The 27,884-nt window shown below is 42.8% G+C and overlaps 1 protein-coding gene across 3 annotated transcripts in view; it reads left to right on the top strand.

The window, feature by feature from the left end:
• Positions 1-18,207: 18,207 nt before the first annotated feature.
• The window catches only part of MTA1 (metastasis associated 1), a 69,105-nt gene continuing 59,428 nt past the window's right edge, over positions 18,208-27,884 (top strand). For all 3 annotated transcript variants that reach the window (XM_074906811.1, XM_074906812.1, XM_074906813.1), the window contains exons 1-3: positions 18,208-18,289; positions 19,412-19,479; positions 21,926-22,019. In XM_074906811.1, coding sequence (XP_074762912.1) covers positions 18,229-18,289; positions 19,412-19,479; positions 21,926-22,019 — 223 coding nt within the window. In that variant the 5' untranslated portion in view covers positions 18,208-18,228. The remainder of the gene's footprint in view (positions 18,290-19,411; positions 19,480-21,925; positions 22,020-27,884) is intronic.

Raw genomic sequence — 27,884 nt, 5'->3', positions numbered from 1 at the left:
GCCCGGGCCCGCCGCCCCCGGCCCGCCGCCGCCCCGCCCTCCGCCTCCCTTCTCCCTCCCTCTCTCTCTGTGTCGGCCGGGCGGCCGCCGGCGCGGCCCCTTTAATTCCCCCGCTCCCCTCCCCCGCCCGGCCGCTCCAGCCTCCATTTTCCAGCGGATCCGGCACCTGGAGGCGGCGGCGGCGGGAGCGGCCCGCGCCCCGCACCCTGCCCCGTCCCGGGCATGGCAGCCAACATGTACCGGGTGGGAGGTAAGTGTCCCCGCGGCCCCGGCCCCGCCGCGGCCCGGCCCCGCCGCGCCTCCCTCCCCTCGCAGCCTCCCGCGTGCGAGCGGCCGCCTCGGGGGCCCGGCGGGCTCGCGGCGGCGGGGCAGGCCCGGGGCGGGGCGGCGGTCCGGCGGGAGGCCGCGGGGCGCGGGGGGGGGACGCGTTGGGGCCGGCGGGGGGCCTGGGTTGAGACAGCGGCCGAGGCGCGCCGGGGACCAGGGCCGGGGGGGAAGCTCCGTTGGGAGTCTGGGGAGGGCTCCGGAGGGGTGGGTGGCGTGTGGGGGCGGGAGCGGGGCAGGGGCCTGGCGAGCTGTGGGGTGAGGGGGGGCTCGGTGTGGGGCTAAACGGGGTGAAGGGCTGCGGCGGGGAGCCCTTGTGCGGGCTGTGGGGCGAGCAGCGGGGCGGTGTGTTCGGGGCTCTGCCAGCCGGGGTTGTGGGGCGCAGCGGGGGAGGCTTAGGTGAGGGGCGGAGAACAACAGCCAAGTGCGGCCACATGGGGCTCGAGGGTGCGGGGGGACGGGGCGTGTGAGGTGCGGGGCTGGGCGGTCGGGCTGAGGGGAGCAGGGGGCAGATGCAGGCCTAGGCATGGGCAGGCCGAGGGGGGCGAGATGGGCCGGGGCAGCGCGGGGAAGAAGCGGCGTCGGGATGGGCCCCGGGATGGGGCCTGGGGTGGAGTGGCTGCTGAAATGGGGGTCACGCGAGGTTGTAGGGGTGGGGACCGAGGAGGAGTTGCTGAGATGAGGAGCACAAAGATGGGCAGAGACTGCTGGTAGAGCAGGGGACTGGCATGAGGCACGTCCTGCGGATCTTGGCCTCCCCTTCCCCTCTTGCTGTTTTGTTGTACGCTTTCCCATTAGTCTTCTGTTCAGGGTTGCGCTCCTGTGTGGTTGTCCTTTGTTTTGACTCACGTGAAGAGAGGAGAGGCAACAGGGTTTGGGGCTGTGTTTTATGGAATATAAACGGAGGGTGGTCTGGCATGAATTTGCGCTCGGCCATTTTCCTTCATAAAAGCTGTTCTGTGGAGCTTCCTTCTCCCCAGGGCTATAGGATGCGTGGAAAGATGTTTTTGTAGGGTTCCCTCCTTTTCAAAATGCCCCATTTCTTATGGAGTTATGTAAAACTGGAGTAAAGTAAACAAGGGAAAAAACACAGCGAAGGTGGCTAAGCCATCCTGTCTGGCTGCTCTCCATCAACAACTACTTTCTGTTCTTTCCGCTTTTCTGGCCTGCCCTTACTTTGTGCTCTGAAAAATGTCACTTTTGTCACGTTCCTACTTTTTTTCTGGTTGCACTTGGTTTCATAGAGGGATAAGGTGTGCCTCTTGGCTGTCCCAGCTTTGTTTCTTGGGTTGCTACAAGCTGATAGTGTGCGTGTAGCATTATTTTTGTTTGGAGATGCTGAGAGTAGAAAGATGAAGGGTAAGATGAGGGGTGGAAATTTACAGCTTGGTTCCTGGTGTGATTTACGAAGGGAATTGTTTCCTGGAAATCACTATTTGGCATTTAATGTTGTAGTTGCCAGTCTTGTGTGGAGTGTCATCTCACTTTGTATGGCAGAATCTGTACTGTCCACCCCATGGGTGGTGGGAAGAGACCTCTGGAGACCTCTAGGCCAACCTCCTGCTAGAAACTGTCCCGTTAGAGCAGGGTGTTCAGGGCTACGTCCAGCCCGGTTCTGACTATCCGAGGATGGCAATGCCACCTTTACTTTGGGCCCTGTCCAGTGCTTGACCGTGTTTATGGCAAATATTTGTTTCTGTATGCCTGGTTGAATTTTCTCGTGTTCCAGCTGGTGTCCCTTGTCCTTCCACCTATCCTTGAGCATCTTTGAGAAGAGCCTGGCCCTGTCTGCTCTACACCTTCTACTCAGTAGTTGCAGACAGCAGTAACATCTCCCCTGAGCCTTTTCCTTCCCGGGCAGACCTAACCCACCTCTCTGCCTTTCTTGCACATCCTATGCTCTAGCACTGACCACCTCGGTGTCTTCTGATAGATTCCTGCCTGTATGTCACTGGTGCTGTGGAGGCCAAGTTGGACCCAGCTCTCCAAACAGTCCCATGAGTGCTTAGGATAGGGGCAGGATCCGTCCCCTCGCCTTGCCAGCTGCTCTCCTGCTATCAATGGCAGTGCTGGCTGCCCTTGCTGCCAGGGTGTGCTGCCGGCTCCTGTGCAGTTTGTTGTTTTACCAGGTGCCTTCCTACAGAGATGCTCTGTTGACAGCCTGTACCACTGCAGGGAGTTATCCCACCCCAGACATGGGGCTGTGCTCCAGCCATAGTTGAACTTCCTGAGGTTCTTCTCAAGACATTTTCCAGTTTGTTGAAGTCTCTCTGAATAGCACCCTTGCCCTCCAGCACGTGGTATACTTTTCCAAAGTCCCCAGACTTTTAGAGAGCGTACTCTAGGCCCTATCCAGGTAATTAAAAAGCTTCTAAGCAGGGCTGGCCCTGGTGTTGATCCTCGAGGAATGCCATTAGTAAGTGGCAGCCGGGTGAAGGTTCTAAATGCTGGTCATAATCCTTTGAGCCTGGCATTCCAGACAGTTTTCCTCCCATCTTTATTGTCCGATTATCCAGGCCACATCTCAGCACTTTGGTTCGAAGGATGCCATGGGAGACAGCATGGCCATTTGGCCTGAAGTCAAGGTGTCCCACCCACACCCCCTGCTCTCCCCTCAGCTGCAGAACCAGTCTTTTCATCCCAGAAGGGGAGTCAGGTTAGTCAGGTGTTACTCGCCTTTGATATCTCTATTTCGGCTGGTCTCAGTCTTCTTCTTGTCCTTTCTGTACTTGGAAACGGTGTCCAGGATTTGCTCCGTAACCTTTCTGGGTGGAGGGCGAGGCAGCTGGTTGATAGCCAAGGTTACAGTGCTCTGTTATTGTACATATGGATGAAGTCTTGATTTGACATGTTACCAAGATCAACATATGGATGGATGCAGCTGTTTCTGTATGAGTGCTCTGTTCAGCCTGAGCCGAAGGAGTTTGTATTATTGAATTGTTTCTGACCTCTGGTGCTGGTATCTCCCACTAATGGTTTTGTGCACTGAAGTTGTGTGTGAACTCCAGGGCAGGATTAAATCCTGAATGGGATTTGTGCATAGTCATTTCATACACTTCCCACTGGAAGACAAACATTCAGCAGATAATCTGTTATTATTCTTGTGGCTACCAAATGGTGTTGTACGAACTCCACACCTAATGGCTGCCAAACGCAGCTTGCTCGCTATAGATCAGTAATGCTCCTAGAAGTATATATGTTGACTTGGAAAGGATGGTCATCACTTCTGGCCTAATAATGAAATGCTGTGAATTTTTGTTTTAAGAAACCAGTAGGTGGATTGCACTCCTCTGATAAAGACTGATTTTAAACGCATAGTTGACGGCTCTTCCAGAGGGCCTGAAGTTTCTTGCTCTTATTTAATGTTGACATGCAGTAGTTCCTGAATACAGGAGCTGAGTAGCCTGCATTATGGGGGCCAGAGGTGGCATGCAAGTCTTCTCCTCGGTGTTGTGTAGCAGAGTGAGCATGCTGGGGGGTTGGGAGCTGCCACTTGAATGGTTGCAAAACTCTGTGGGGAAGTTGACTGGTAGCGTGGAACTGTTTGGAGAAAGCAACTGGCTCTCCTGGTTCCTGCCAAGTTTCTGCTGGTATACTTCTGATGGGGAGGGGGTTCGTTTCCAATACAAATGAAACTCTCATGAGCTAGCACGGTTCACGGGGGTTGTGAAACTTTTTACATGTGTAGGGAAGATGCCAGGATATCATATTCCAGAATGAAGTATGGGATCTTACTCATCCAGAAGGAAATCCTGGAATCGCCTGCCTCCAGTGTAGCAGAAGTGAAGATTCTCTTCACAGCTGCCGTACAGCCATGAAGTAAATGGCAGCATGATGAGGGTGGGCTGCTTTAGCTTGGAAGGAGTTGTGGTGAGCTGGCCTGCCGCTTCATGGAATGGACTGGCAGTCTGCATGATCACAGACCATATGGGAATGTTGGATAAACACCAGATCTGAGAAGCTTGGGACCTCTGAGCTGGAATTTGGGGCCTCTGATGAAAAAATGCATGTGGGAGAGAGATGTTCATTGTTCTAGCTAGTGCCAGGCTCTGCTTTCAGGACAGTGCTGTGTCAGCTGCCTGGAAGAGAACAGGTCATCTCGGTATCAAGAGACTTTCCAACAGCTATTCTGTCTCCACCTTCTCTGGGAGAGTTTCGCTGTAGTACAACAAGAATTTCTTTTAGTGGCAGTAATTGATTTGAGCCCCACCGCAGGTTTATGTCCCTATGGCATTCCCTTGATGCAGCGAAAAATTTTTTGCGCTTCCATCTTGCACTCATTTGAGGAACTTAAATGTTTCAACCTTCCCTCCTCCTCACCCTTTGTTTTTTCCTGGATTATTTTAAATCTGCATCAGCTACCCAATCTGGTTCACTGTGGGACTGTGTGAACAGCTGAATGGGCTCAGTGGGAGGGCTGGGAACAAGGGGATGGGGAAAGAAAGGAGAGGAAGGATGGAAGAACTACACTTTTGCTGAGACAAACGTCAGTTTGTGCTTTTAGATGATAAGGCTTTTATATGTTCTTGACTCTTAAGAGTTACCCTCTTGTTCAGGAGTGTACTCAGCTACAAAATTATTACTGCTTTTGAGTCTGGTATGTTTAAGGTATGTTTAAATGGCATTGGGAGATACGATCACAGGTCAGTCAGGCACATATGTACTAGCTGCATCTAAGACGTTTAAAGTAAGTGAAATTATGACCTCACAGCTCCTGGCTCAGGCACCTAAGATTTCCAGCAGCTTTATTCCAGTGTGCTGGAGACTGAAGCTCCCCAATTTACTCGGTGGTGTTATTCTCACTCTGTAGATGAGACCTGGTATTGGTGTGCCTGTCTGTGCTGCAGTCATACATCTCGTTTCAGTGTAGCCATCCCCAAAGTTTAAGAACGGCAGCGTGACATCATCTCTCTGTTATTATAGGGTGTTATTAATGCGTGGCTGGGGACCATGGTTTGACCTGCCCCCCATCCTGTTACATACCCGCGTTTGGCATCCAGACAGGCATACAACTCTTGACATCCATACTACTGTCAGAGCTCTGTGAGCATTGGTCTTGACATCACAATGATGTCAAGTCAGTAATAATTTTCTATGCTTTTCCTGGTAAAAATTTGAAGTACAGAGTTATTAAGCTTGCATAGAAGTGTGTTGTTGACTCCAGATCTGGAGCATGTGATTCAGATAATTTAACTGAAGGGGCACCTGCAAACCCTCTCCTGTCCCACTACTTTGTTAATCAGTGTGTACGTATTTTTGGTTGCAGGAGGGGTTACTGTGGGAAATTTTTGTTTTGGTCATGTTTGTTTTATGTTTTATTTTAATTAACTTTCAGCTGAAGTGAAGTATTTGAAGGTAACCTCAGCTGAGAGTGGGTTTAGTGGAGAAAGGTATTAAATAACCAGTAAAGATAATAAAAATGAGTTTATTTTTGCAACTTACTAATAGGATTGCAGTCATTGGCCCTATTAAATATAGGAGCGCTTCTGGTTTATCACTTTTCAGCAACAACCAGGCAGTGGGTTTCTTCATCCTTTCATTGTTTCTAGTTATACAAGTTTATCGTCTTGGGTTTTGCAGTCTTCCTTTTCTTCCCTCTCTCCCCCATATCAGTTTGCTTCAGCGTTCATTAGCCTTTAATTGGGAAACGTTGCATGGTGGGGAGTGTGGTGTCAGCCAGCTTAGGTGTGTTTGGGGGCTTGACCTCTAACAGTTGCGCTGATACACGGTCTGTGGATTCATAATGCTTTAAAGCCGTTTGCAGCTGGCAAAATGGAGCAAAAGCAGTAAGCTTTCTTCTGCCGAAGGGGCAGAATCTGGCTTCCCCCTCCTTGTCCCCAGCAGGGTGGTGCTCACCTACTGCCTCTTCCTGATTTTCTTGGCTGCATCTTTGCCAGGTTGGTGCCACTGGCCCGTTAGAAAGTCAGCACAGAACTGGAGGCAGTTTTCTGCTAGGTTTAGTGCTTTTAAGCAGTTCCCAGGCTGGTGTGTGGGAGGCTGTGCCAGGGCGCCCTGCCTGGGAGGGCTGGGGCCGGCAGATGTGGCCTGCCCGTGGCGGGGGCTGGCAGTGTTTTGGTGGGCAGCCCCACGGAGCCTCCGCAGTGCCCACATGCTCTTTCCCTCCTTGGCGGCCCTTGGAGCCTGTCGGTCTTATTTGTGTGTTTTGCCTTTCAGTGATGGTGAATAATAGATAACTGATAAGAAATTGTGGGAAAAGGACTTTGAAAATCTTAAGCATCTCCCTTTAGTTCACTAGTGAGATTTTGGGTGAATGTAAGAGATTTTCCTTCCACTTGAATCTAGTTGTTGTTTTTCAAGCAACTTTTGATGTTTAAACATCCTAACTTTATTTAAAGAAGAGTGTTTAATCTCTCCCCAGTAGAAGAGGATGAGGTGGTTGCTGTTATTGTTTTTACTTTGATTTTTAAACTACTCCTGAGCAGTTTGGGGTTGCTTGAAAGTATAGGTATGAGCTGTTGGAGGTTGCTTCCTTGTAGTTTTGCACATCTTCTGGCAACAAGTAATCTGTTAAGTCAGTGTTACTTCTGCACCAAGGAAGGAGTTTTTACACTGTATTTTAATGTTTTGCAAGATCACCATTTTTTTTAAACCCCAAACAAGTAACTGCCCAAGACCTTCAGCTGCTTTGCCTGAGTTTCCCATGAGGTTTAGATAACTGGAACTGTAAGGAAGGGTGCTCTTGTAACATATTATGGTTCTAGGTCTTCAGTAACTCGAGGCCTATTGATCTAATGTATAAAGAGGCCCTGTTTCAAAGTGTTTTAAGTCTCGTATGATTCCTCATCTCCTCTTTACTTGTAAAACCACATTTGGTCTGTTGGACTGTCTGTTGTTAACAAGAACTAATGAGTTTCTGCTGTAATTATTTAATGCATAAGAAAGTGTTTCAGCAGGGAAAGACATCGAGGAATTTTCACATTAAAAAAGAGACAACCTTCTTCTTTTAAAAGGAACTTTGTTATGCCACAGTTCAAAGGGGCTTGAATCCTGGTGCTTAGATGAATAATTCAATTTATTCTCCATCGCAGATGGCAAGTTTCTCATGTCCACTAGCATATGGGATAGAGATGTTTGTGGAGGTTAATACATTGCGAGGTTCTCAGAGTTGGTGCTGGATAATCAAACATAACATAATTTAAGCTTTAAATATATCTGGCAACCTTTTTATGTTCATATATTTCACAGATTCTCTTAAAATATACTGCAAAGTCTAAGATGAATTTAAGGAAGAAAGTGTTCTTTTTGGAAGCTTCAGGAAATGCCTCATCTTCTCCCCCATGCTGCTTCTGCACTTCTTGCACACCAGTCTGGAAAGATTCTTTAGTGGATGAAACACTATTTGATGCCTCAAGACGCATGGAAACCATTCTTATCTCAGTGAAGGGTTCAGCCCATAAAGACGATAGCCTCCATACTTCTGATTTACTTGTTTGCTTCACAAAAATCCCTTGAAATTTCAGCCTGACCTCTGTGAAAAATGCTTGCGTTTACTTAAAAGCTTTGATGATTGGATGAGACCCAGGCCTGACTGAACAGACCCCTCAAGCAAAGCTCCTGATCCGTATCTTGGGTGATGAGTTTACTGCCAGTGTGGGGGCTTGTCTTTTACGTACATCTCCATTGCCTGTGGGATGGGAGCATGAGTGGTGTGTCTTGTGAGAAATGGGAAGACTTATTCAGTTTGCTATCCCCTTAAGCCGTAAGGGAAGGCTTAAGACTTGAAGAATGAGGTTTTCTTCACGGCCTCCTGCAGAATTAAACATCTGTTTGGTTTTGGTATATTACTTTTAACTAAACTTCGGTTTCTGCTTGCTGAAGTAAGTGAGGAGGCAGATGAACCACTTTCAGGGGAAGGATGTGTGAAGTACCGGTGAAGCTTTCAGGCTGTGTAGCCCAGCCCAGAAGGAACCATGAACACAGTCTCCTTTTCCAGCTTTTTGGCTGGATCATCTTGAGGAAGGAGGAGTGTTTCTAAGATAAATTTTACTTGAGGCTGATCCATGAAGTAAAGCGAAGAAGTTAGTTGGCAGCTTTAAAGTGGGTTTGCAAGTGAAAGAAAAAATTTAGGCTTCAGTCTTTTACACGTGTGTTAGTCGCAAGCTGTTTAGTCTTCGTGGCGCCTGGAATTTCACAGCTCTGGTTCTGTGCACTGCCAGATCACCAATCATGATCTGTGTCAGATGTGGCCGTGGTGATGTTTCTGTTAAATTGCACATTATGTGCTCTGGTTAATTCAGGGACTTCATGCTTTTATGCAAGATGTAGGAGGACAGACGATACTTGATCAAGCATAAAGTTAGCATGGTGTGAGCAGATGATTCCTGATTTAGCACAGAGCTTGTCCTTACAGAGTTAAGTTATCAACATCTGAACAAATTTGAACCAGCCAAGTGAGACAGTTTCTGTGGATGTTTCTGTTGGTAGTGGTGTCAATTTAAGCAATGCCTGCTTGCAGACACTTGTTACTGTCCTCACGTTGCTTTCTTAGCCAGCTTGGCGTGGCAGTGCAGCAAAGCACATCAGGGAATTGGTTTGCTTGGGAGACAGTTTTTTGACCTGGATGAGTTCCTAATCAGGTTTACCACGTGCCTGCCTCCTCCCATCCAAGAAGAAGCTGTCACAACTTGAGGGGGTGGGATGAGAGGGCGGGGGATGAATCAGCTTCACTGGAACTCTTGTTTGAAGAAACATCTGCAAAGCTATGGCAGGAGTTTATACTTTATCCGTGTTTTACATTGTGAAGCCGTGATGTTTTTGATCTGGCACTGAAACTCCTAGCTCTGGACTTAATATACTGTCATACTGTGGCCTAAGCACTTAATTTACACTGGGTTGTCTGATTGAAGTCAAACATTGCTCTTGAACAAACGCAAACAAAAAAACCAACAACTTTTTTGTTGTTGTTTTGTTTGTCTCTTGAGGGTGATACCAAACATGGTGTCTGAGTACTTCAGAGGTTCTTGTTTTGCAACTCTGGAGATAATTGCAGGGAATACAAAGCTGATTTCTTGTCATCTTCTGTGCTGCCTAAATATCTTTTGGAAAATAATATTTTTCTTATCTGTCCTTAGCAATGAGAATTGCAATAGAACAGGCTGTTCCTTTGGCTGCTAGAGAAGATGATTGTTAGGGTACAGTTTGAGGATACTCCTCTCCTATGCTGACACACACCACCCCCACCCCCCGCAAATACTCCTCCCTGATTTAAGGAGTTCTCTTCTTACTAGTTCCTCCATCTGGTCAAGTGTTTCTCTGGCTCTTCTGCCCTGGTGTTCCGTTACAGCCTACCTTTGGGGAAAGATTTTTCTTTCTTTGAGCCTGGACTGTTTCCATGAGCTAGTTCATGGTATTGCCCCACAAAGAATTACACTGGTGCAGATGAGATTACGTAGGCTCACAATTTTGCTACTGCAGAAGATGTTTGTATAGCTATCCTTGGGAACTGAAATAGCAGAAGAGGTAATACAGAACAGGCTTTGTGTCCAGAGGTCTTTGAATCATGCTTAGGTATCTCATGTAAAGCAGAGAATTAAAAAGCAGTTCTCCAGGAATATTTGGTGTATGCTTGTCTTGCAGGAAGCTGGAGGGAGTTAACTTAGTGAAACTAAAGGGTCAGTGCTGCATGCAAATGTGCCTTAGTTATAGCTGGTATATTGGGAGTGGATTAATTGAAATGGATTTCCCTGTTCCTGTCGTATAATTGATTTCTAGCAGCAGCAGAATTGCTTCTTTATCCTCGGGGTAGTACTTTGGAAACTTCATTTTATTTCCAGGGTTCTCAAAAATTCTCTTTTCAAGTCCTGTTTGTACACAGTCTCCGTACCTTGCCTTTAAGCTGGCATCCCTGGTAGCAGTTGCTTCAGCATGGCATAGTTCTTTGCTAAGAAAAGTGACCTATGAAGTACAGCAGACACCCATAACCTCTTTTTCACACGTACCAGCAGAGTGCTGTCCTTTGGGTTTTTCCACAGATCTGCAACTGAAAACAGCCAACAGTGCTATGAGGAACAGAAATAAGAACATTGACTTTATCTAAAATCGCCATGAGGTAGTTCTTCTGCTCCCAGTCCTTTGTAATTTTGTACTTCTACTGGGAAAGGTATCATATGTAGGAACTGTGCCTCATCCAGAACTGAGATCTTGAGTCTCTAGATTGTTGCTACTAGGCAGAATACCTGCCTTCTTCCCCAGCAGAGAGGGTAAGCATTTGGGAAGACACTAGGTCATAATGAATCAGATCGAACGTCAGTTGAGCCTGGGACCTAACTTGAACAGTACTGACAATAAAGGTGTTGGGAGGGGTGTAGGAAAGCTTCCGATAATTCTGCCAAACACTGTGGAATCTCCAGTGATTTGCTTTAAAACCTAGTCTATTAATTGTTTCTGAAATGAGAATCATTTAATATCTCTAATTGTCAGTCCTATCTTCCTCACTTTCTCTTGTAGTTTTAGTATCCATGTTTTTAAGATAGGGAACAGCGATCAGACCTTAATTATCTTTGAGACTTCTGTCCCTCTGTGAACTGTTTTAAATCAAACGAAGGGTTCAGGAGTTAATAGGGAAGAACTAATGCATGGATAATGGCATTGCATAAACCTTGTTTCACACTAAGAATCAGGAAAAAAAATTATATAAGGTAGTTGGACAGGAATTTTTCTTCCTCCCTTTGACAGGATAGAAAACAAAGAGCAGAAGACCTTTGGGAAGTTCCAAATCCCTTAATGTTGCAGTTTAAACTGGATCAAGCAACTGTCAGTTTATCCAAGCAAGTTGCATGTCACTAACTTAGATGTTTTTTTTTCTCCAAAAAGGTAGAGAGTATTTCTTAGCTTAAGTAGAGTTCTGTGTGGTAGATTATGAGTTTTTGTTTGTAACCATTACAGGTCCTTCAGAATTTTAATTCGCGGTTTATTTGGGAAGTTTTTTTTGAAGTATCTCTTCCTACATGAGAAAAACTTGCACTGATAAAAGCTTGTGTCAGCTTTTTTTATAGGTCTGTGCATAATTTGTAGTCCTGTTACAGGTACCTTGCCATGAACAGCTTCTACTTTAGGGTAATGGTTTGGGGAATATTGAACCTGGATTTTTGGAGGCAAGTCAGAAAAACTTATATGTAGGTTTTGTCTCAAAACAGCCAAGTTATTTTGGCTGTCCCTTTCTAGATACAAGTTCTGCACATTTGGAAGAAAATGTGATGTGAACATTTTGTTTGCCATATGAATGTGTAGATAGATAATCCTTGTTTCCTGAGCGTTTTACAGTTCGGGAATTTTTAAGGTGAGGAGATAAGAACTATTCCTGCTTCTTTGTTTGTGGCTTTTATCACATTCTCCAGGGCAACACACCTTTAGAAATAAGAGTTTAGGCATTAGAAAAAGAGATGAATTAACAAACTCAAGAAAATCAACTACCTGTTTCTTACAAGCATGCTGATTCTCAATTAAACTGTGGTATTAAAGTATGATAAAATAAGGTGTTGATACTTGCACTGATTATCAGCTGCTACCTACTTTCATACAGGTGTGTGTTGCTTGAGGACTTGACAAAAAGTACATGGGTTTCTCACTTATGTATTTATGAATTTGTCACTTTATTTTTCCTTATCACTGCTGGGGACCGGAATGGCATCTTGTTCTATGTTTTGTTATTGAAAATAAGAGTAGATGCTGGTATGAAACTGAGAACATGGACTTCTGCCATGCGAGGCTGAACTTCCTTTAGTACAAAGCAGTCTTGAGCGGTGCTTTTGCATGCATATGTGTGTAGATGCATGCTTGGAATTTGATTGTCGTTACAGAGGCTTTAGTTTATTAAATGAAACTGAGTTGTCCTTTCCTTGCACGTATCCGGGCTCTTCACTTTATAGCTCCAGGGTTCTTTCAAGTCATGTTGTTTTTCTTGGAGAAGGGTGCAAAGGGGAAGTTGAGCTGAACATACTGCATATCCTTGCATATGAACACCTATAAATTTATTCTTCTGTTGAGTTTTACAGTATATTATATGAGCTGGTAGAATCTGGAGAGGCTGAATGCTTGCTCACTACTAAAGTGATTGGCACATGGGTGTGATGATGATGTATTTGTGTTTTAATACCTAGGATGTTTTCTTCCCAGTACATCCCTGTAGGCTCAGGATTGTACAGGCACCCTTGTTACACTACACTGTCTGCATGCCCTCCAGGAGGGTAAAATCAACTTTCCATTGTAAGGGCTGGTCTTGTAGGAGAAACAAACATTCATTTTACATGATTACAAAACAGCATTGTAAATTAAGATTTTCTATACATATAATTTCAGTGTGTAATTAATTAGACATAGCTGATATTTTTGGAGGGAGTATGCTCATGTAGCTCCCTGTGTAGGCCACTCAACGTCTACTGAACCTGGAGCGCTATGGGAGCTAGCAGAGGAGTCATGCTGTAGAAACTCCCAAGTGAAGACTATTAATTGCCAGGCTGAAGTAGGAAATCGTAAAGGGAAGGGTAGGGCTGCAACAGTTCCTTTAAGAGTGTTTTCTGTGGATCACTCTGCTTGTGCCTGGAGCCATCCCACCCTCCTTGAACGAAGGTTGCGATGTCTGTAGACCTGACTGTGACCTAAAAACATTTGACCAACTGCCAGAGTCTGCTGGGTCCTGTGACCGGTAGCTGTTTAGGATGGCAGCCTTCATTGCTGAAGGAAGCCTTGTCTGTGTTTACCTGACTTGGGACTGTGTTCACTGTGTAGTCGCTATTTTGGGTGGGTGTCTATGCACTGACTTGGGCTGTCATTGCAAATTTATATCCAGGAAGTTTACTGCAGGCTTGGGGCTTAAGGAAGTGGTGCAGTGGTGTGTTAATCTTGATCCGTTGGTGAAAACCAGGCTTTCTGCTTCAGCAATGAGAACTTGTTGCTTAGGTCATTTTTCCCTGTTTTGTTGAGGCTAAGTCTTTTTATTGAGAGCAGACAGCTAATCTCAGGAGCGTGCTGTGTGAGCTGTGGATTTTTCTCATGAGCATGGTCTCTTTTGAGACATGTGTCTCAGTTAAAGATATCAGTCGAGGGTTCTTTTTTTTTAATCTCTATCCTCATGAGCCTTTTGACTTGGTCACGTTGCTCAGAAGACCAAAGCTAGCTCAATTTAACTGGGGTGCCTCATCCTGCCCTTACTAAATAATAGTGATGGTTTGCTGTTAAGTGTATGGGCGGAGATCTCTGCAGAAGATGGTGCTTCCTTTTGCATGTCCCTCGCTAGATGGCTATAGGTATTTCAGATGCTCGTGTGCTTGGGTTGTTCCATTTCTACTCCTTTGTTAAGGAGGTGAGTGCTACTAGTGGTGTTGCCCATAGTGCAGCAACCTGAGGACGAAGCAGCACATATCCTGTGCTTGCAGTAGCCACAAATACTGCTGTCCAGTAGATACTTATTGAACTTGTGCTGACAGAGTGTCTAATACCTTTGTTGATCTACGAAAGATGTTAATTGTAAATACCTGGTTGGTGTATACTGCTAGGTGTATTGGACCTCTTCAGTCTTTTAACAACAGAAAACTGCTTCAGTTTTGCATTTTTGGTGATGCAAATACTGTGCTCTTAAGGCTTTCTCTGCTGAAACTCTATCTGTACTGTAACTAAGCATTTCATCAGGTGACAGCTGCTGTGAGTGTTGCTGTTCTTTGAACAGCCAGAGGCAGTGGGACCTGGGCTCTGTCAGGCGAGATTGTTTGACTTGTAGGCTGAAATCAGTGTAGCCTCTCCAGCCTCCTCTTTCACAAGAATGTAGACTAGGAGGGATTGTATTATCCAAAATGTTAAGTGATTGACAGTTTCAGGACCAAGCAGCTGAGTAGTTTGAAAACTGGAGCTTACTGAAAGAAACTGGCCCAAAGTTGAATTGGAAACCCAGAGTGTGACTTTCCATAAGAGAAGTCATAAAGTAAGCAGGTAATCATAAGTTTATGCACTCTCTTGATGCTCATCTTTAATTCAGGGCAGCAGCTTTGTGGATTGGACAGGGGAAATACTTGCATCTATCACGACTGGAAATGCACATTGTACCCAACAGTGATAGCGAGTGGAAAGAGGAAGGCTCCAGCCTCCCTCATGTCCTGAGTACATCTGAAGGCTAATGCAGTACACAGTGTGTAAGACTTTCTGGAGGTAAGGTAGGGAGTATTCAGTGAGGTCAGTCCTCAGAAAGTGCTTGTAGCTGGAAAGGCAAATGTAAATTGGGAAGGATAAAAATACTTTTGGGCATTTTTGCAACTCGATCACTTAAAAGCCCATAAGGTTATTAGGTAGCTCAGACATGTCTAATCTTATAAATATATGACCTTTAGACAGTGTGTGTTCTTTTGTGGTACCCTCTCCTGATTTTCTTTTCCATGAACCCATGTAGACTTAACAGCTGACATAAAGAGGGCAGAGGGGGAAGCTATTTTGCAATAATGCCTTAAAAGCATATGAGAGCAAAAAGAAAGTCTGTTATGTTTATTGCTAATTGAGAACAATTCTTTTACTGCCTTTGTGGAAAATTTCCATCTTCTGTGGTCTGTAGGCTGTCATTCTAGTTTTAGCTGCTGTACTGCTGCAAGTATGCTTGTGTCTGTGTGTTCTGGCAGTTGAGTACCTGTGTAATACAGCATTGCTTTCTGGTAAATTGTGCATTTTCTTCAGAAAAAAAATGTTATGGGATATAAAGGCTTTTGGGGGGGATTTATGTATGTGGGTATTTCTGTTATATAACAACATAGGCAAGAGGAAGAAATACATCTTGAGTTTGAGTCAGAAGGTGGTGATATATGTGATGGTCTTTACTGTCTTTTGATACTGCCACAATCCTCAGTCATTGCTTTAGCCTGATCACAGATAATTCTGAAATGTGCATGACTGATGCTGTTAATTACAATCATGATGTGGATGCATGGCTGATTAATTTAGAGATTGTGTAAACTGCAAGCTGTTGTGAAGGTATGGGATTGAGCCTCGAACCTTTGTTCAGGCGGTTGGGTGGGAAGGGCTGAGCCTCATGCATTTTATGGTGGTTGCTGTTTGTAAGGAGACACGCCTGCCATGCTAGTCCTTTTCTTCAATTGTCTAAGTAGGAAAGCCAATAAATTAGCAAGGATAGACAGTCTGTTGTGTTTGAAGGGTCTGACTTCTTTTGCTTGCTATAGGGATCTACTTTTCTGTCCCTAGGCCTTATTTTTTGTTTTAGTGTAAGCGTACTCTTTCCTTCCTGTTCTGCGGTAGGAGCTGAGATGCCTATCTTCCTGTTGTTCAGAGGTTTGTTAATTTTGTCTCTTCCCCATCCTATCAGCCCAGGGCACAGAGACTCTGGCAGTTGTGCACATACAGGATGTCTCCCATTGACAAATGGATTGTTGGGGGCTTATAGAGGGTTTCTGCTATGTGGTGTGCAGTTGTAGCTACTGTCCTGAAAGCAAAGTGGGAATGGTATTAGTTGCGTAGGCAGTATGAGAAGGATGCACTTCCATGACGTGGAGGAAGCTGGAGGTGAAGGGGAAGTGCCGCTCAAGGGGAGAGGAGACACTTTGGAGCATAGGGGTCAGTGGATCATGGTGCTGTACCTTCTCTAAACCCACTGCAGGAAACCAGCCTCCAGGGGTTTTGTTGTTTGTGGAAGAATTTCAGGAGTGCTCTCACCTGCTAAAGCATTGGTTTGGAGACTGGTTTGTTGAACTTAAATTTCTTTGTTGTACGTGCAGAACAGTAACTTGAGCGTTTCTCTGTGCAGGACAGCATTTTAATTTTAGTTAAAGCATTTAAATCTCTATGAACAATGCAAATTACCTCTGATTTGTTCACATTCTGTGTTACTGATTTGCTGTGCACTCTGCATTATTGCAGAGAGGAAGAAACCCTTTTCCAGGTAATTTGAGATGGGAAATAGGTCTCCATTAGTTGCATAGCTACTGGTGAAATGCCTAACATAGTTGTGGGATTAGTCTAAAACATGGATGAGATGTACTGGGCTGTGCATTGGTGACTCGATGAAGTCATTAGTACTGATCTAAGTATGTATCTGTATGCTGTGTCAGCTCTTGTAGCATCCCATGGGACAGTTGGGGTTCTACCTTCCAGCCAGCAGCATGCAGTTGGCTGTGCTGTGGGGTGTGTTTGCAGTTGCTGATCGCAGAGAGTGGGTTTGGGGATGTTCCTGCTGCTGAGTAAAACAATGTTTCAGGGAGTTTATTGATCAAAACTGTTGGATACCACCATGGGCTATTATTTGGTAAACTGTTCATCTGTGATTAAACTTCCTTTAAATCCACACCAGATTTTACAATCAATAAACTATAGTTACATAAAAAATAGAGTAAATGTTCACTTGAGGTTGAAAACGTGTCTGTGGGAATATATGCAGATAAACACAAAAAAGCCGTTAGAAAAAATGATGTGAACTATGAACATTTGTAGCAGTCACCTGAAACTTGTGGAATTAGAGACAAGGTTATATTTTGAAGACAGAGATTGACATTTCCTTTAGTTTTCATTTTCAGTCACAGTGTTCACAAATGTAAGATTTTTGCATCAGTGTCAGCCAAAGTACCTGAAGTGAGGAGTAGGTGGTTGTCTTGGGAATAACAAGAGGGGTGGGGGAAAGAACTTGAACTTTCTCCAGGTGTGATGGAGCCTTGAGGTGAGTGAGATGTGGCCGGGGAGCTTGGAGGCACCTCGAAGTGTCCATATCCTCTACCGCAGCGCCCTTGTAGGGCGTGAGTAGTTTTGTGCTGTAGTTTTACTCTTCAGAGTAAAGAGAAATCTCTGCATGGGAGAGATTTCTCTTTACTCTGCTGATCTGTAAATTGCTTAATGCCCGTCATTGTTGTTTCAGTCAGCAGTTGTTATTGCTGAAGCTGCCAAATATCTGTTTGGTTTTGTGACTTCTGGTAGAGTTGGTCATAGTAATGTTGAGCCTGTTGTTTCCCGTTTGGTGTGCCACACAGTTTGGGTGCTTGGGAGTGGAAGTTTAGAATCCGGTTACCTGGATGTTGTAACCGTTTCTGAGAACTTTGTTTTTCTACAATGCAGATGTCTAATCAGAATTCTTTAGATGAGATCATTCTCCAGGCAAAAATCCATAGGGAAGTGATGTTTAAGAGAAATCGACTCTTGCAGTTGGGAAGAAAGTTTTGGAGTCACTCAGCTGCGTGCGTCTTAGTGTGTGTGAAGGTAGCTGGTGATCAGTCTGAGAGGTCTGGAGCACAGAATGCACGGAAATATAAAAAATTTGATGTATTTCTACGCTTTATTAGCTGTGGTTACACTGCATGGTTAGGGAACCCAAGATGCACACTGTTGGAGTATTGGCATTGCAACACAGTCACTCATCCCTTCAACCAAAACCAGCCTGAAACTTCATTGTCAAGGTGTCTTTGCAACTTATGACTTTATGACGCATTTTTTTGAAAGATGAGCTTGGAAACCGATTTTTACAGTCTCAAAAGTGACAGTTTTTAACCCCTGAGATTCTTGGCTTGCGACCGCTGTCCTAAGGCAGCCCAGCCCCGTTGAAGGGTCAGGAGGGCACTTGAGTCGTTTGCAGGGAGTGGAAGCTGCAGGTCCCAGAGGTCACTGCTCTGCGCTTGGGTCTCTCGTGGAAGGTAGCTTGGGCTGTTAACTCCGGGGAGATCTGCGGGTGATGGGAGCTGTCTCAGGCAGGGATTATTAAGCAATATTCAGAAATCATTATAAATGTTATAAGTAAGTTGCAAAGCAGGTGATCATTTCCTCGTATCAGCAGCAGTCGGAAAATACCGGCGTCTGGAGTTTGAGTAGTTGTTACGCGGGGAATTGGAAGGGCTGCTGTAGAACGTGGTGGGTGAATACTCTTACGTCTCCCTGACCACCCTGGCGATAAGAGGGGAATTGTTAACTCTCATGGTGCAGCTTTTCAGGAGCAGAGGCCCTTGGGGGTGTCTTCCTCTGGGCTGCGGAGGAGGTAACAGTATCACTGATGCCCACTGTCTTTTTAACACGCATTTCGGGGAGATTGAGGCTAACAGCTTCAGCCGTTGTCTCTATTTACAAAAGGCTGCCACCGTTAAATGCCCATTCATCGCTGGAACATCATGCTAATGTGTTCGCTGCAGAAGATTACCTGAGTTGTGCCCAGGGGCTATGGGTGTTTTGCTCCAAACACAAATGAGCTAGGAAATCTGGAGGGAAATCCTCTTAAATTTGGTAGATAGTCTTGGAAGGAATCTTTTAGATCTGCATGAAAAGTCAGCACCTGAGGGTGTGTGGCTGCAGTGGATGGTGAATTCAGCCCTCTTTTTGCCTTACTTAAAGCTTAGGGTTTGGCTTCTGGGGTATTGGGAGATAAAGGCCAAATCCGTTTAGGACTCTTTAGCTGCTGTTTCCTTACCTGTAAAAACGAGTGGTTAAACTTGGGGCTCAGTGATACGATATAATTTATATGGCACTCCTTCATGGCTCTGATTTTTTTGAAGGCACTACTTTGGGTAAAGAACTCATTTTCTTCCTGTAAGTTACTTATCCTGCTTGAAAATGAGCATTACTGACCTGTTTAGCTTACTATATGGAGTTTTTTGAGGGTATTCTAAGCTAATATAGGTGTAAAAGACCAGGAAGTAGAGAAAAAGAGAGACTTGAAACCATTTGTGTTCTAAGTAAATGGGCAATACATGTAGGATGAGCTAGTGGGAAAGAGGAAAGATCGTAGATTGCTGGTGAGAAGTGGCTAGATTTTGTTAAGCAGCCAGTAAAGACAACAGTGTGATCAACGTGGAAATAATCTGATCAGAGAGAGAAGGAAGATCATGTGCTTTGGTTTCCAGACTGACAGTAGAGCTCCATTTAAAATTTTTTTTCCCAACAGTGAGTTCATTGCCTTTAGACTGCACTCATGTATGTTCCTTTATACTGGCACTGATTTTATATTTCCTTGCTTAAAATCCCGGATTTAGCAGGAACATTTGGAATACCACTTGTGCCAAGAAATTAATTTGATATGGTGTGTCTAACAGGTATACATGTGAGGTTTTGATTCGATTTCTAGCAGTTTAGCATATTTTAAAGAGTTTTTTTTTCTTTTTGTCAGATTATGTCTACTTCGAAAATTCTTCAAGTAACCCATATTTGATACGAAGAATAGAAGAGCTCAATAAGGTAAACAATTTCTTCCATCAAGTCTTTGAAGTTAATTGAATTTATGAACTGTTTGATTTGATTAAAATCAAAGCAATTCTTTAGCAGTACTCTCGTCATTAGAAGCTTAAAAATACTTTTGTTCTGATAATTTTCTGGAATGCTTTCAGACCAGCTAGATTGTTCCTCTTTAGCATGAAAGGACTGAGGGACAAGGGTAGGTCATTCTCAAGGTGATTATGCACACCTGTAGGGTAGGAGACTTCTGCAGTTCTTCTGTTCCGTGCCAGCATCATGTGATATGAAGATAATAAAACAGTTTGCCTAGAGGATGGAGAGCTTTGTAATTTGATCTTTCGGGGGGGTGGGGTGGGGGTGTGTGTGTGTAAGACTTTTGCTCAACAGGAAGGTTTGGAACTATTACCTGCTTCCTCAGACTTTGTATTTGCTGGTTGTCTTCTGGGCCAGTGTATTATTTCATCTGCCAAATTTCCCCTTCATTGGATCTAAAAGGGAAGCATGCTAGCTGGTATGTGGGAAGCCAGCTGAAGCCCTCGATGCTGAGATTTTATCTAGTTGAGGAGGAAGGACTGTTCTGAAGCCGTTAGCTGCGTCCTAAACATGCCACTTTCTCAGGTTTAATACCAGCATGTCCATTGCAGCCCATACAGAAGGAATGTAACATTGCTGGTTTGGATTTGAATTTAAATTAACTGACTAAAATTAGATCTCTTTCTTCAGCCACCAGTGATGGAACAACATGTCTTTCTAAAACAGTTACTTGGAAGAGAAAAGATAATGTCAAATAAAGAATCTGAAGGCTAGGACATTCTTGTAACCCCTTTGTGGTGGACGTCTTTTGCGGAAATACTTTGCCTCTCTTCCATGAATGAAACAAGGGCGAATTCTTAAAATATTCCCAGTAGATCCATAGACATCAGGTATCAATAGCTGTATTCCATCAGCTATAGGGTGCAGATTTGTTAATCAACTTTCTAGGAAAGTGGTGTTCTCCCTTCTTTTCCCTCTTCATTCTTCCCCCCCCTTTGAAAAATGAACTTGCAGCCTGGCTCTCTCATCTTGCTGCAAGTCTTGTTTGAGCTACAGTTTCTCTGACCTACTCTTTGAAATGGGTTTTTCAGGTTGAAATGAATCATGTATCTTGTGTTGCCTTTTTTCCCTGAGTGTTAAGTGAAGCCTGGTCAATTAAGTGAAATAGATAATTCTACACTGTAGCAGTGTTTTAACAAGATGGCTCCCGTCTTTGTATTTTAATCCTCAAAATTTAAAAATTCTGAATTACTTAACAGAAAAGGATAGAAATCCTGCAGGCTCTGTACCAAAAAATGGTAGACTGCAAGGGGAAATACTTGTGCATGTATGTATTGTCTGATTTTTTTTTTTCTTTGCGCTAGGAAAATTGGTATTATGAAAGATGAAACTTCCTCCATTCACATCTTAGCAACAAGCATGTATACCAGTTTTTATTCTGTTTTCTTGTGGACAGATTGCTGGTGCACTGCCTTTTTTGGAGGCTTCCCAGAGGGGAATTTGTATCTTAATCTTCTAGTTTCTTAAACTGTGTGCCATCATCATAGTTTCACTTCAGTAGTCTACAATTCTAGCTACAATTATTTTAATTTACATTTTCATTATTTATTTATTTTAGAGTCAGTAGATCAGCTGGGGCTGTTACAAACCAGTGTGTGTATTTTCCCTAGAGTTTGTATAAAGGCAGTTTCACAATTTGGCAGGTGCCATCTTGTAAGTGATTGATCACCTATTTCATTCTAAGAGTGCTAAGAAAAAAATTTCCAAACCTTTCCAAAATTCAGATTTTTTTTTTTTTTTTTTTTTTTTTTGGTGGTATCTTGTCACTGGTGTACAGTTTATTTTCTGGTGCAGCTTCCTTGGTTCTCCTTTTGGAATGATTTTTTGGTGGGGGTCATTGTTCAGCTCAGCAGTGCTGTCAAAGAAAGAAAATCTTACATGATTTCTTTTGTGAAAGTAATAATGGCTGGGTTCTTTCTTGCTTTCCTCCTGTCCTACAGAGTTTGGAGAACAGCCTAAACCTGAACTCTGTTACATTTCACAGTTATTTTTATTAGGATTTTAAAGATGCTTCTGAATTCTACTTAATGTAGGCATCACCTGAAAAGTATCAGTGGCTTGTTAATATGTTGTAGATGCAGGTAGATGTTTCTTCTCATTATTTGAAACGTCTGTAACTGCTAAAGGTGGTGATCCTGCGGAAACAATTGGGAGGGAAGGGCCAAAGTTTCCCTACCCTGGAACGGATCACACCAGAGTTTGTGTGTTAGATAATGTGTGTGCAGCTGGAGGCTGCTAAAAGGCGATGCTATGTAGCTCTTGCGCAAAATGCCAAATTACTTTTGAAGTTCCTAGTTCTGTGTATGCAGATCAGTTCTTGTATTTGTGCTCATTTTAAAATTTTTTTCTGTTTCAGACTGCCAATGGAAATGTGGAAGCAAAGGTGGTATGTTTCTACAGAAGAAGAGACATATCCAGTACGCTTATTGTATTGGCAGACAAACATGCAAGTAAGCTTGTTTGTGTTCAGATTGCTTCTGTAAAAAACAGCCAAACTTGGATAGAACTTTTATATGCAGTTTCCCTTAAACCTTTTAAAACTTAACTTGGTGTATGGCTTGATTATGGTGGGCACAGGACTGAAGACATCTTATTTGCCCTACAGAAGTGAATTTCTTAATTTTTGTAGTGAGAGGAAGTATTCTCCTTGTCTCATATATTACTTCTCATGAATTAATTGGTTTGGTTAGTAGAGTAAAAAAAAAAATGCAAACCCTCAAACTTTCTTTATGAGTAAATCAAATAGACTGATCATAGGAAACCAACTTAAAACATGGCCAGATTGAAACTTGGCTAAGAGGAATTCTCCTTAAATTTCAATATTAATATTTTTTGTAGTAAAATAGCTTTCATCTGAACATGCTCAGTAAATACACTTCAAAAGCACTGCATTAGGTCATACTATTGCTATTTTGAATATTTCAAGTCTTTTGTTAGGAAAAAATGTCTAAGCTCGGAAGAAACTTTTGAGTACTGTAGTTACTTTCTGTTTTTTAAAAAAGGCATGAAACTAAACTATCATAAAATTCAGGGGATTGTTCATGCTATCTTATATCTGCCTCCCTTGCATGTATGCATTGTGTAACTAATTTCTTGATTTTTTTAAAAATTACTTTACAGAATGTTGTGTTAACTTACGTTGGCATTTACTCCTTCACCAAGGAGATCAGAGGCATGTGAGACAGCTATCTGAGTAGAGATGGAAGTTTATTTCTAAACAAAAATTTAGTGTTACAATTCTCCCTCAGTTATAGAAACAGTTTTAAAATACTAAAAAGTGTATACAGAAACCAGTTACATGTCAGCATAGATTAGATGCTTGCCTATATAAATCTATAAGGCCGGATACTGCAAAAATACCCAGATGGATTAAAAAAGCTCAAACCAACACACAAAATAGGAGACAAGTAACTGTAGATCTGTGCATTCTAAACTCCAAAGGAGGTGTCAACATGGTGCACTAGCTGGCTCTCAAGGGGGGCATCCATCTCTGGGGGAGAAATAGTGCAACATATTATGTGAAGTTGGACATCTTACCTGAGTTGCTTCCAGCCTGTTTGACTCCATTCTTGTTGCCAATGAAGATTAGATTTAGGTTCATTGCACCTTCCTTTGCCAGTTCAACATCACTCTTGTCTCGTCCTTGCAAGGTGATGGACACAGTACTAACAAAACAGATATGTTGAAAGGGGAAAAAAAGACAAGCAGGTAGAGTTACTAAACTGTTTTTACTTGTAAACAATGGAGTATGTGAGATGTAGCTGTTCAGATTGCTTAAAATTGAGGAAAAAACATGGACAGCAGTATCAATCCTTGTAATTCAAGGCACATACATAAATGAAGAAGCAGCAATCAGATCTGTCTGATCATGTCAAAGTTATGATTTAGCTTCCAAGCATCATTGTCTTTTAATGTGCTTCTTGGTGTGTATATGAATAGACTGTGATGTATATGTAATACACATCTACATAGTTGTGCTGCATGGGGATTGTTTAAATCAGATACTCTGCTTTAACAATGGATGTAATATGTCTTGTTGTGTTCTCTCAGTGCTGTAGAGCCACTGGGGAAAACACACAGCAAAATTAGCCCCTTATTGATAAATTGGAGTATTTTCTCTTGTAGATTCAAGTCCGAATAAGTCCCTCCATTGCACCCATTACCATTGAGATGAAATTTGCCTGTGTTGCAGAATTGGGGTAGCAGGCAAGGTTTTTTTGGTATCTCTTCAGTGCAGCAGTATTCATTTTATCTGAGAATACTGAAGCTTAATAGGAGCTTCACCATAAACAATATGACTATTGATTGATTCCTTCATCTGTATCTCACTTCTCTAGATTTAGTAAAGTAAGCAAGTAGGAATGATCCAAAGAAACACATGTCTGAGGCTGAAAATGAAAAACATTTAAACCTGTATAAATGCTCTTTGAACTTGCAAAGACTGATTTCTTTCTGTGATAAGAAATTTAAGTTGTTTTTTTAATGTAAACGAATAATTCGTTGTTCATACTCATTTGTGTTTGGAAGACAGGAAAATTCTTCTATACCACAATCCTATTAATAGAGCCACCAGAGACAACTGATGCTGTCACTTAGTGTACATTTCATTCGTAACTAAAATTTTTTTCAGTATGTTTCTTTCTGGTGCAGAATAAAATTGCTACTAAATGACTTCCATTTATTTAGATAGATATGCTGTTGTGTGGCCTCTCTTCTTAAGGATGGAGAAGAGAGTAAAATTAAGCTTTTGGACAGCCATTAGTTCTTTACTCTGAAAAAAAAAAATCTACATCCTGCTGAAATTAAATTTTGTGGATTTTAAGATTCTAGCACAGATACCCAACACTGTCACTGACTTTGAGTTCATTTCCATAAAGTCTCCTGTTGCCTCATTTTGATGCATTTGCAGTAGATGTACGTATCTGCATCGCTGATCTTTTAACTGCCTTTGTTCAGCTGATTAATGGAGCTTTCTGACTGCAGACATTTCTGGATTCACACAGTCTTCTTTTTAAGATGCCTTTATTTTAGACCTACTGTTGAGATCAGTGCAGTCAGAGAGCCAAGTAATGGGAAGATATGGCCAGAATGTGAATGGAAAAAAGTATATGTATACTTTGTAATATTTTTTTCTCTTCCAATAAAGGAAGAAAAAAGATGTGATTGTGAAATGAATGTTGCAAAGTTTAAAAGAAAATTAAAAACCGCTTATGCTTTAGCTTGTATAATCCATCAGATATGTGAAACAGACAAGTCTGAGATATATTGTCTTTTTCATAACTCTTTATAAAGAGAAATGATTTGTAAGCACCTTATTCTGTAGTTGGTGACTGTAAATTAGTACCTGATGTATGCAACCGGATTCTTGGATTTGATCTGTGATCCTACTATTTTTATCATGATATAAAGCTTGTCTGGGCTGTCCTATAAATCTTCAGCCTTACAATGGCCTCCATACACTGTTAGCACTTTTTATTCAAAAGCCTCTTTAATCACCTCGCAAATTATTCTAGGGAGTTTCTCCACCTGTTTCTGAAATGAACCTGCTGCACCAGTATGAGTCTATTTAATGTTCTTGCCCAGAGACTTTGTAGTGGTTTAAGATAGATACTGTATGCAAACAAAATTGCAGGCAGAACTTGATGGAAGAGAAGCGAGAAAGACAGTTTTACTCCTCAGGTTACTGTCAGATGTTGTGCCTATATATTTTCTCTATATGTAGTTTTTATATAGTTTCTTACATAATTAAGTAAATATTTCTAACAGCAGGAACACAACCTCCTATCCTCCCTTCTAATGATCCACCCCCAACTATCTGCAGATACTTGTGACCTGTCTTATGACCACAGTTTTAGCTTCATTAAAAGTGTTTATCCTAACTTGTAAAACAATGAGTAGCTAGTTGGTAGTGGTTGAAGAACTGAGTAGTTAGTGCTGGCCGGTTTGGCAGGTTTATGGTTAGATTTCAGCAGCTGGTGTTTGGGTTCCAGAGTGGTTTTGTAAATGCCAAAGCTTCTAAAAATAAATGTCTTGCAGCAGTGAGGTGTCATTGCTCAATCAGGCCCTGAGTTGCATGAGACCTGTGTGCCTAAACAGGTAGGGGTGGGGGGGTCTGTTGGGTTTGGGTTCTTTTATATTTAGATAACCCAGTCTAAATGCAGTTTGACAACAGCTTCACAAATGAGGGTTGGGGTTTTTTTCTTCCATTTTCTTCCCTTTGTCCTCCATTTTCTCACACCACCACACATGCAGATTTAAGAGGAGTCAAATTCATTAGCCCACTAATGACAGTTTGGCTCTGTTGTTACTGAGAGGAGGAAACTTTTTTTTCCCCTTCTGGGGGTGGTTGAGTCAGGACAGATTCGCCTAGTGTCCAAAATAGTGCCTGCTCTTGGTGCTACCAGTAATAGTGTCCATGGCTGCTAAATATGATCACAAGTTTTAGGAAGGGGTTGTAGTAGGACGTCTTGACAATGTGGCAAACTCCTTCTGAAGTGTCAAGGTATAAGGATTTATATTGTTAAAACTTTCACCGTATTTTCTATAGCTACAAATCAGTATCTGGGTTTTGGTAGAGAGAAAATTAATAAGACTGAGGCTTAATATAGACCATTTGAAACTGGACCTGGGTGGAGGAATGTGGTGTTGTATTGTTCATTTCTTAAATGCAGCACTCCTGTAATGTCCTTCCTTAGTTGAGCTGTTAAAGCACCAAGAGTTTAAGCTTCCTTCGCTACCAGAATAACTGTTGTGCAGGTCACTAGCACTGGCTTTACTGTGTTTCCCAATGTTTTGACCCCGTTTGTTTTTTTTTTCTTTTATGTGTTTTTGTAGTGATAACCATGCTAACTAATTCTCCTGTTGCTACAGACTGTCTCCCAGGCTGGACAACCTAGTGTGCTCTCTAAACCTAATTTCTGTATCTTGTTTGCCTTGTGCATTTCCAAATTGTGCCATGTAACTGCTTCTATGACACTCAGAGAAAGGGTTGGTGCTTTCTACTTCTGATGTTGTAGAGAGCCCAATATGATCTATAGCAAATTGCTGTTCTTTCTACTGTCTAGCAAATATTGATGTTTAATTTAGCATCTCATACACCCAGTCATTTTAAATTACAATTATTGCCTCTTGGGTTTCTCCTGCCAACTCAAAGTTTACTCTTTCTAATTATTTTTCCCAGTATATGTTAGCTTTCACATGAGTCTTGCTGTTTGTGTCCAATCTGCCTGTCTCTTGTTCCCTATATAAGTCGTCTTTGAGCTTTGTTAATGTGCTATTAATGATACTGTCATCAAATATCAAATAATACTTAATCTAGTACACTCCTTGAAGCATTTCACTGGCTACTTCTGCATAGCTGATATATTACTGTTTGCATTAAGACTAAATGTTTAGTTTTAAATCTGCATGAGCACATCTATCAAGCAAAGAGATTAATTTTTAAGTAAGGCTTTATGAGAGCATTGAAGTCCCAATATACTGCACCTACTGCATTCCCATAACCACTTAGTCTGCAGTACTGTAAAAATGCAGGCATGTCTTTCTGAAAAGATTTCTTATATATTTCATATATATGGTTGTATTTTTTGGAGACTTCGGTCCTTCTCACGGGTTACCATTCTTGAGAAGGAAGTCTGTTTCACTTAGAGCTTGAGTGCTTGAACTGCAGGAAGGTGAAACACAGATGTGTCACACAGGCTTGTCCTGGAACCTGAGGCTGGGCGAGCCCCTGTTGTGGTTTACAGTCTGACTTAAGCCTTTGCTGTCTGCACAGAGGTGGTGAGGTGCTATTAGTTACAGTTTTGTCAGACACTTTCGTGTGACTTTAGTAAGGCAAAGGGGTTCCTGTGCTGGATCCAGCCTTGTATTCTCTCCTGCTTTCCTTGATTCCAAGTGCATTTGCCAGGTTCATTCTCTTCAGTACTAAATCATGGCTGTGAAAAAGGAGGGAAGACGTTTGTGTAGATTTGTTTGTTTGTTGTTTCTTGGAATATTCCTACCTCTGTATTTGAGAACGATAACTTTCACCTCTGTGTGTGTGGAGCTGTTACCTGTAGAAGTGTCTGTCTTTTTTTAAAGAAAAGTAGTATTGTGCTTTATTTTTAAAGGCTGTGCATAGTGGAGCTGGCATAAGAAGAAAATGTGTGCTTCCCACCTTCCTTACTTTATTACAAAAGCTAGACCCAGAAATAAAACACTAGTTGGAAGATGAGCCTACCTGAAGGAATGCAGTCCCAAAGATTAGCTTGGTTATGCTGGGTGGTTTCACTTTGTTTGTAGATCTGATTGGTACATAGTGGTTGATGTATTTTTTT

This window comes from Athene noctua, chromosome 5, assembly GCF_965140245.1.
Source record: "Athene noctua chromosome 5, bAthNoc1.hap1.1, whole genome shotgun sequence".
NCBI classification, from domain to species: domain Eukaryota; kingdom Metazoa; phylum Chordata; class Aves; order Strigiformes; family Strigidae; genus Athene; species Athene noctua.
This window is presented reverse-complemented; position numbering and strand designations above follow the sequence as displayed.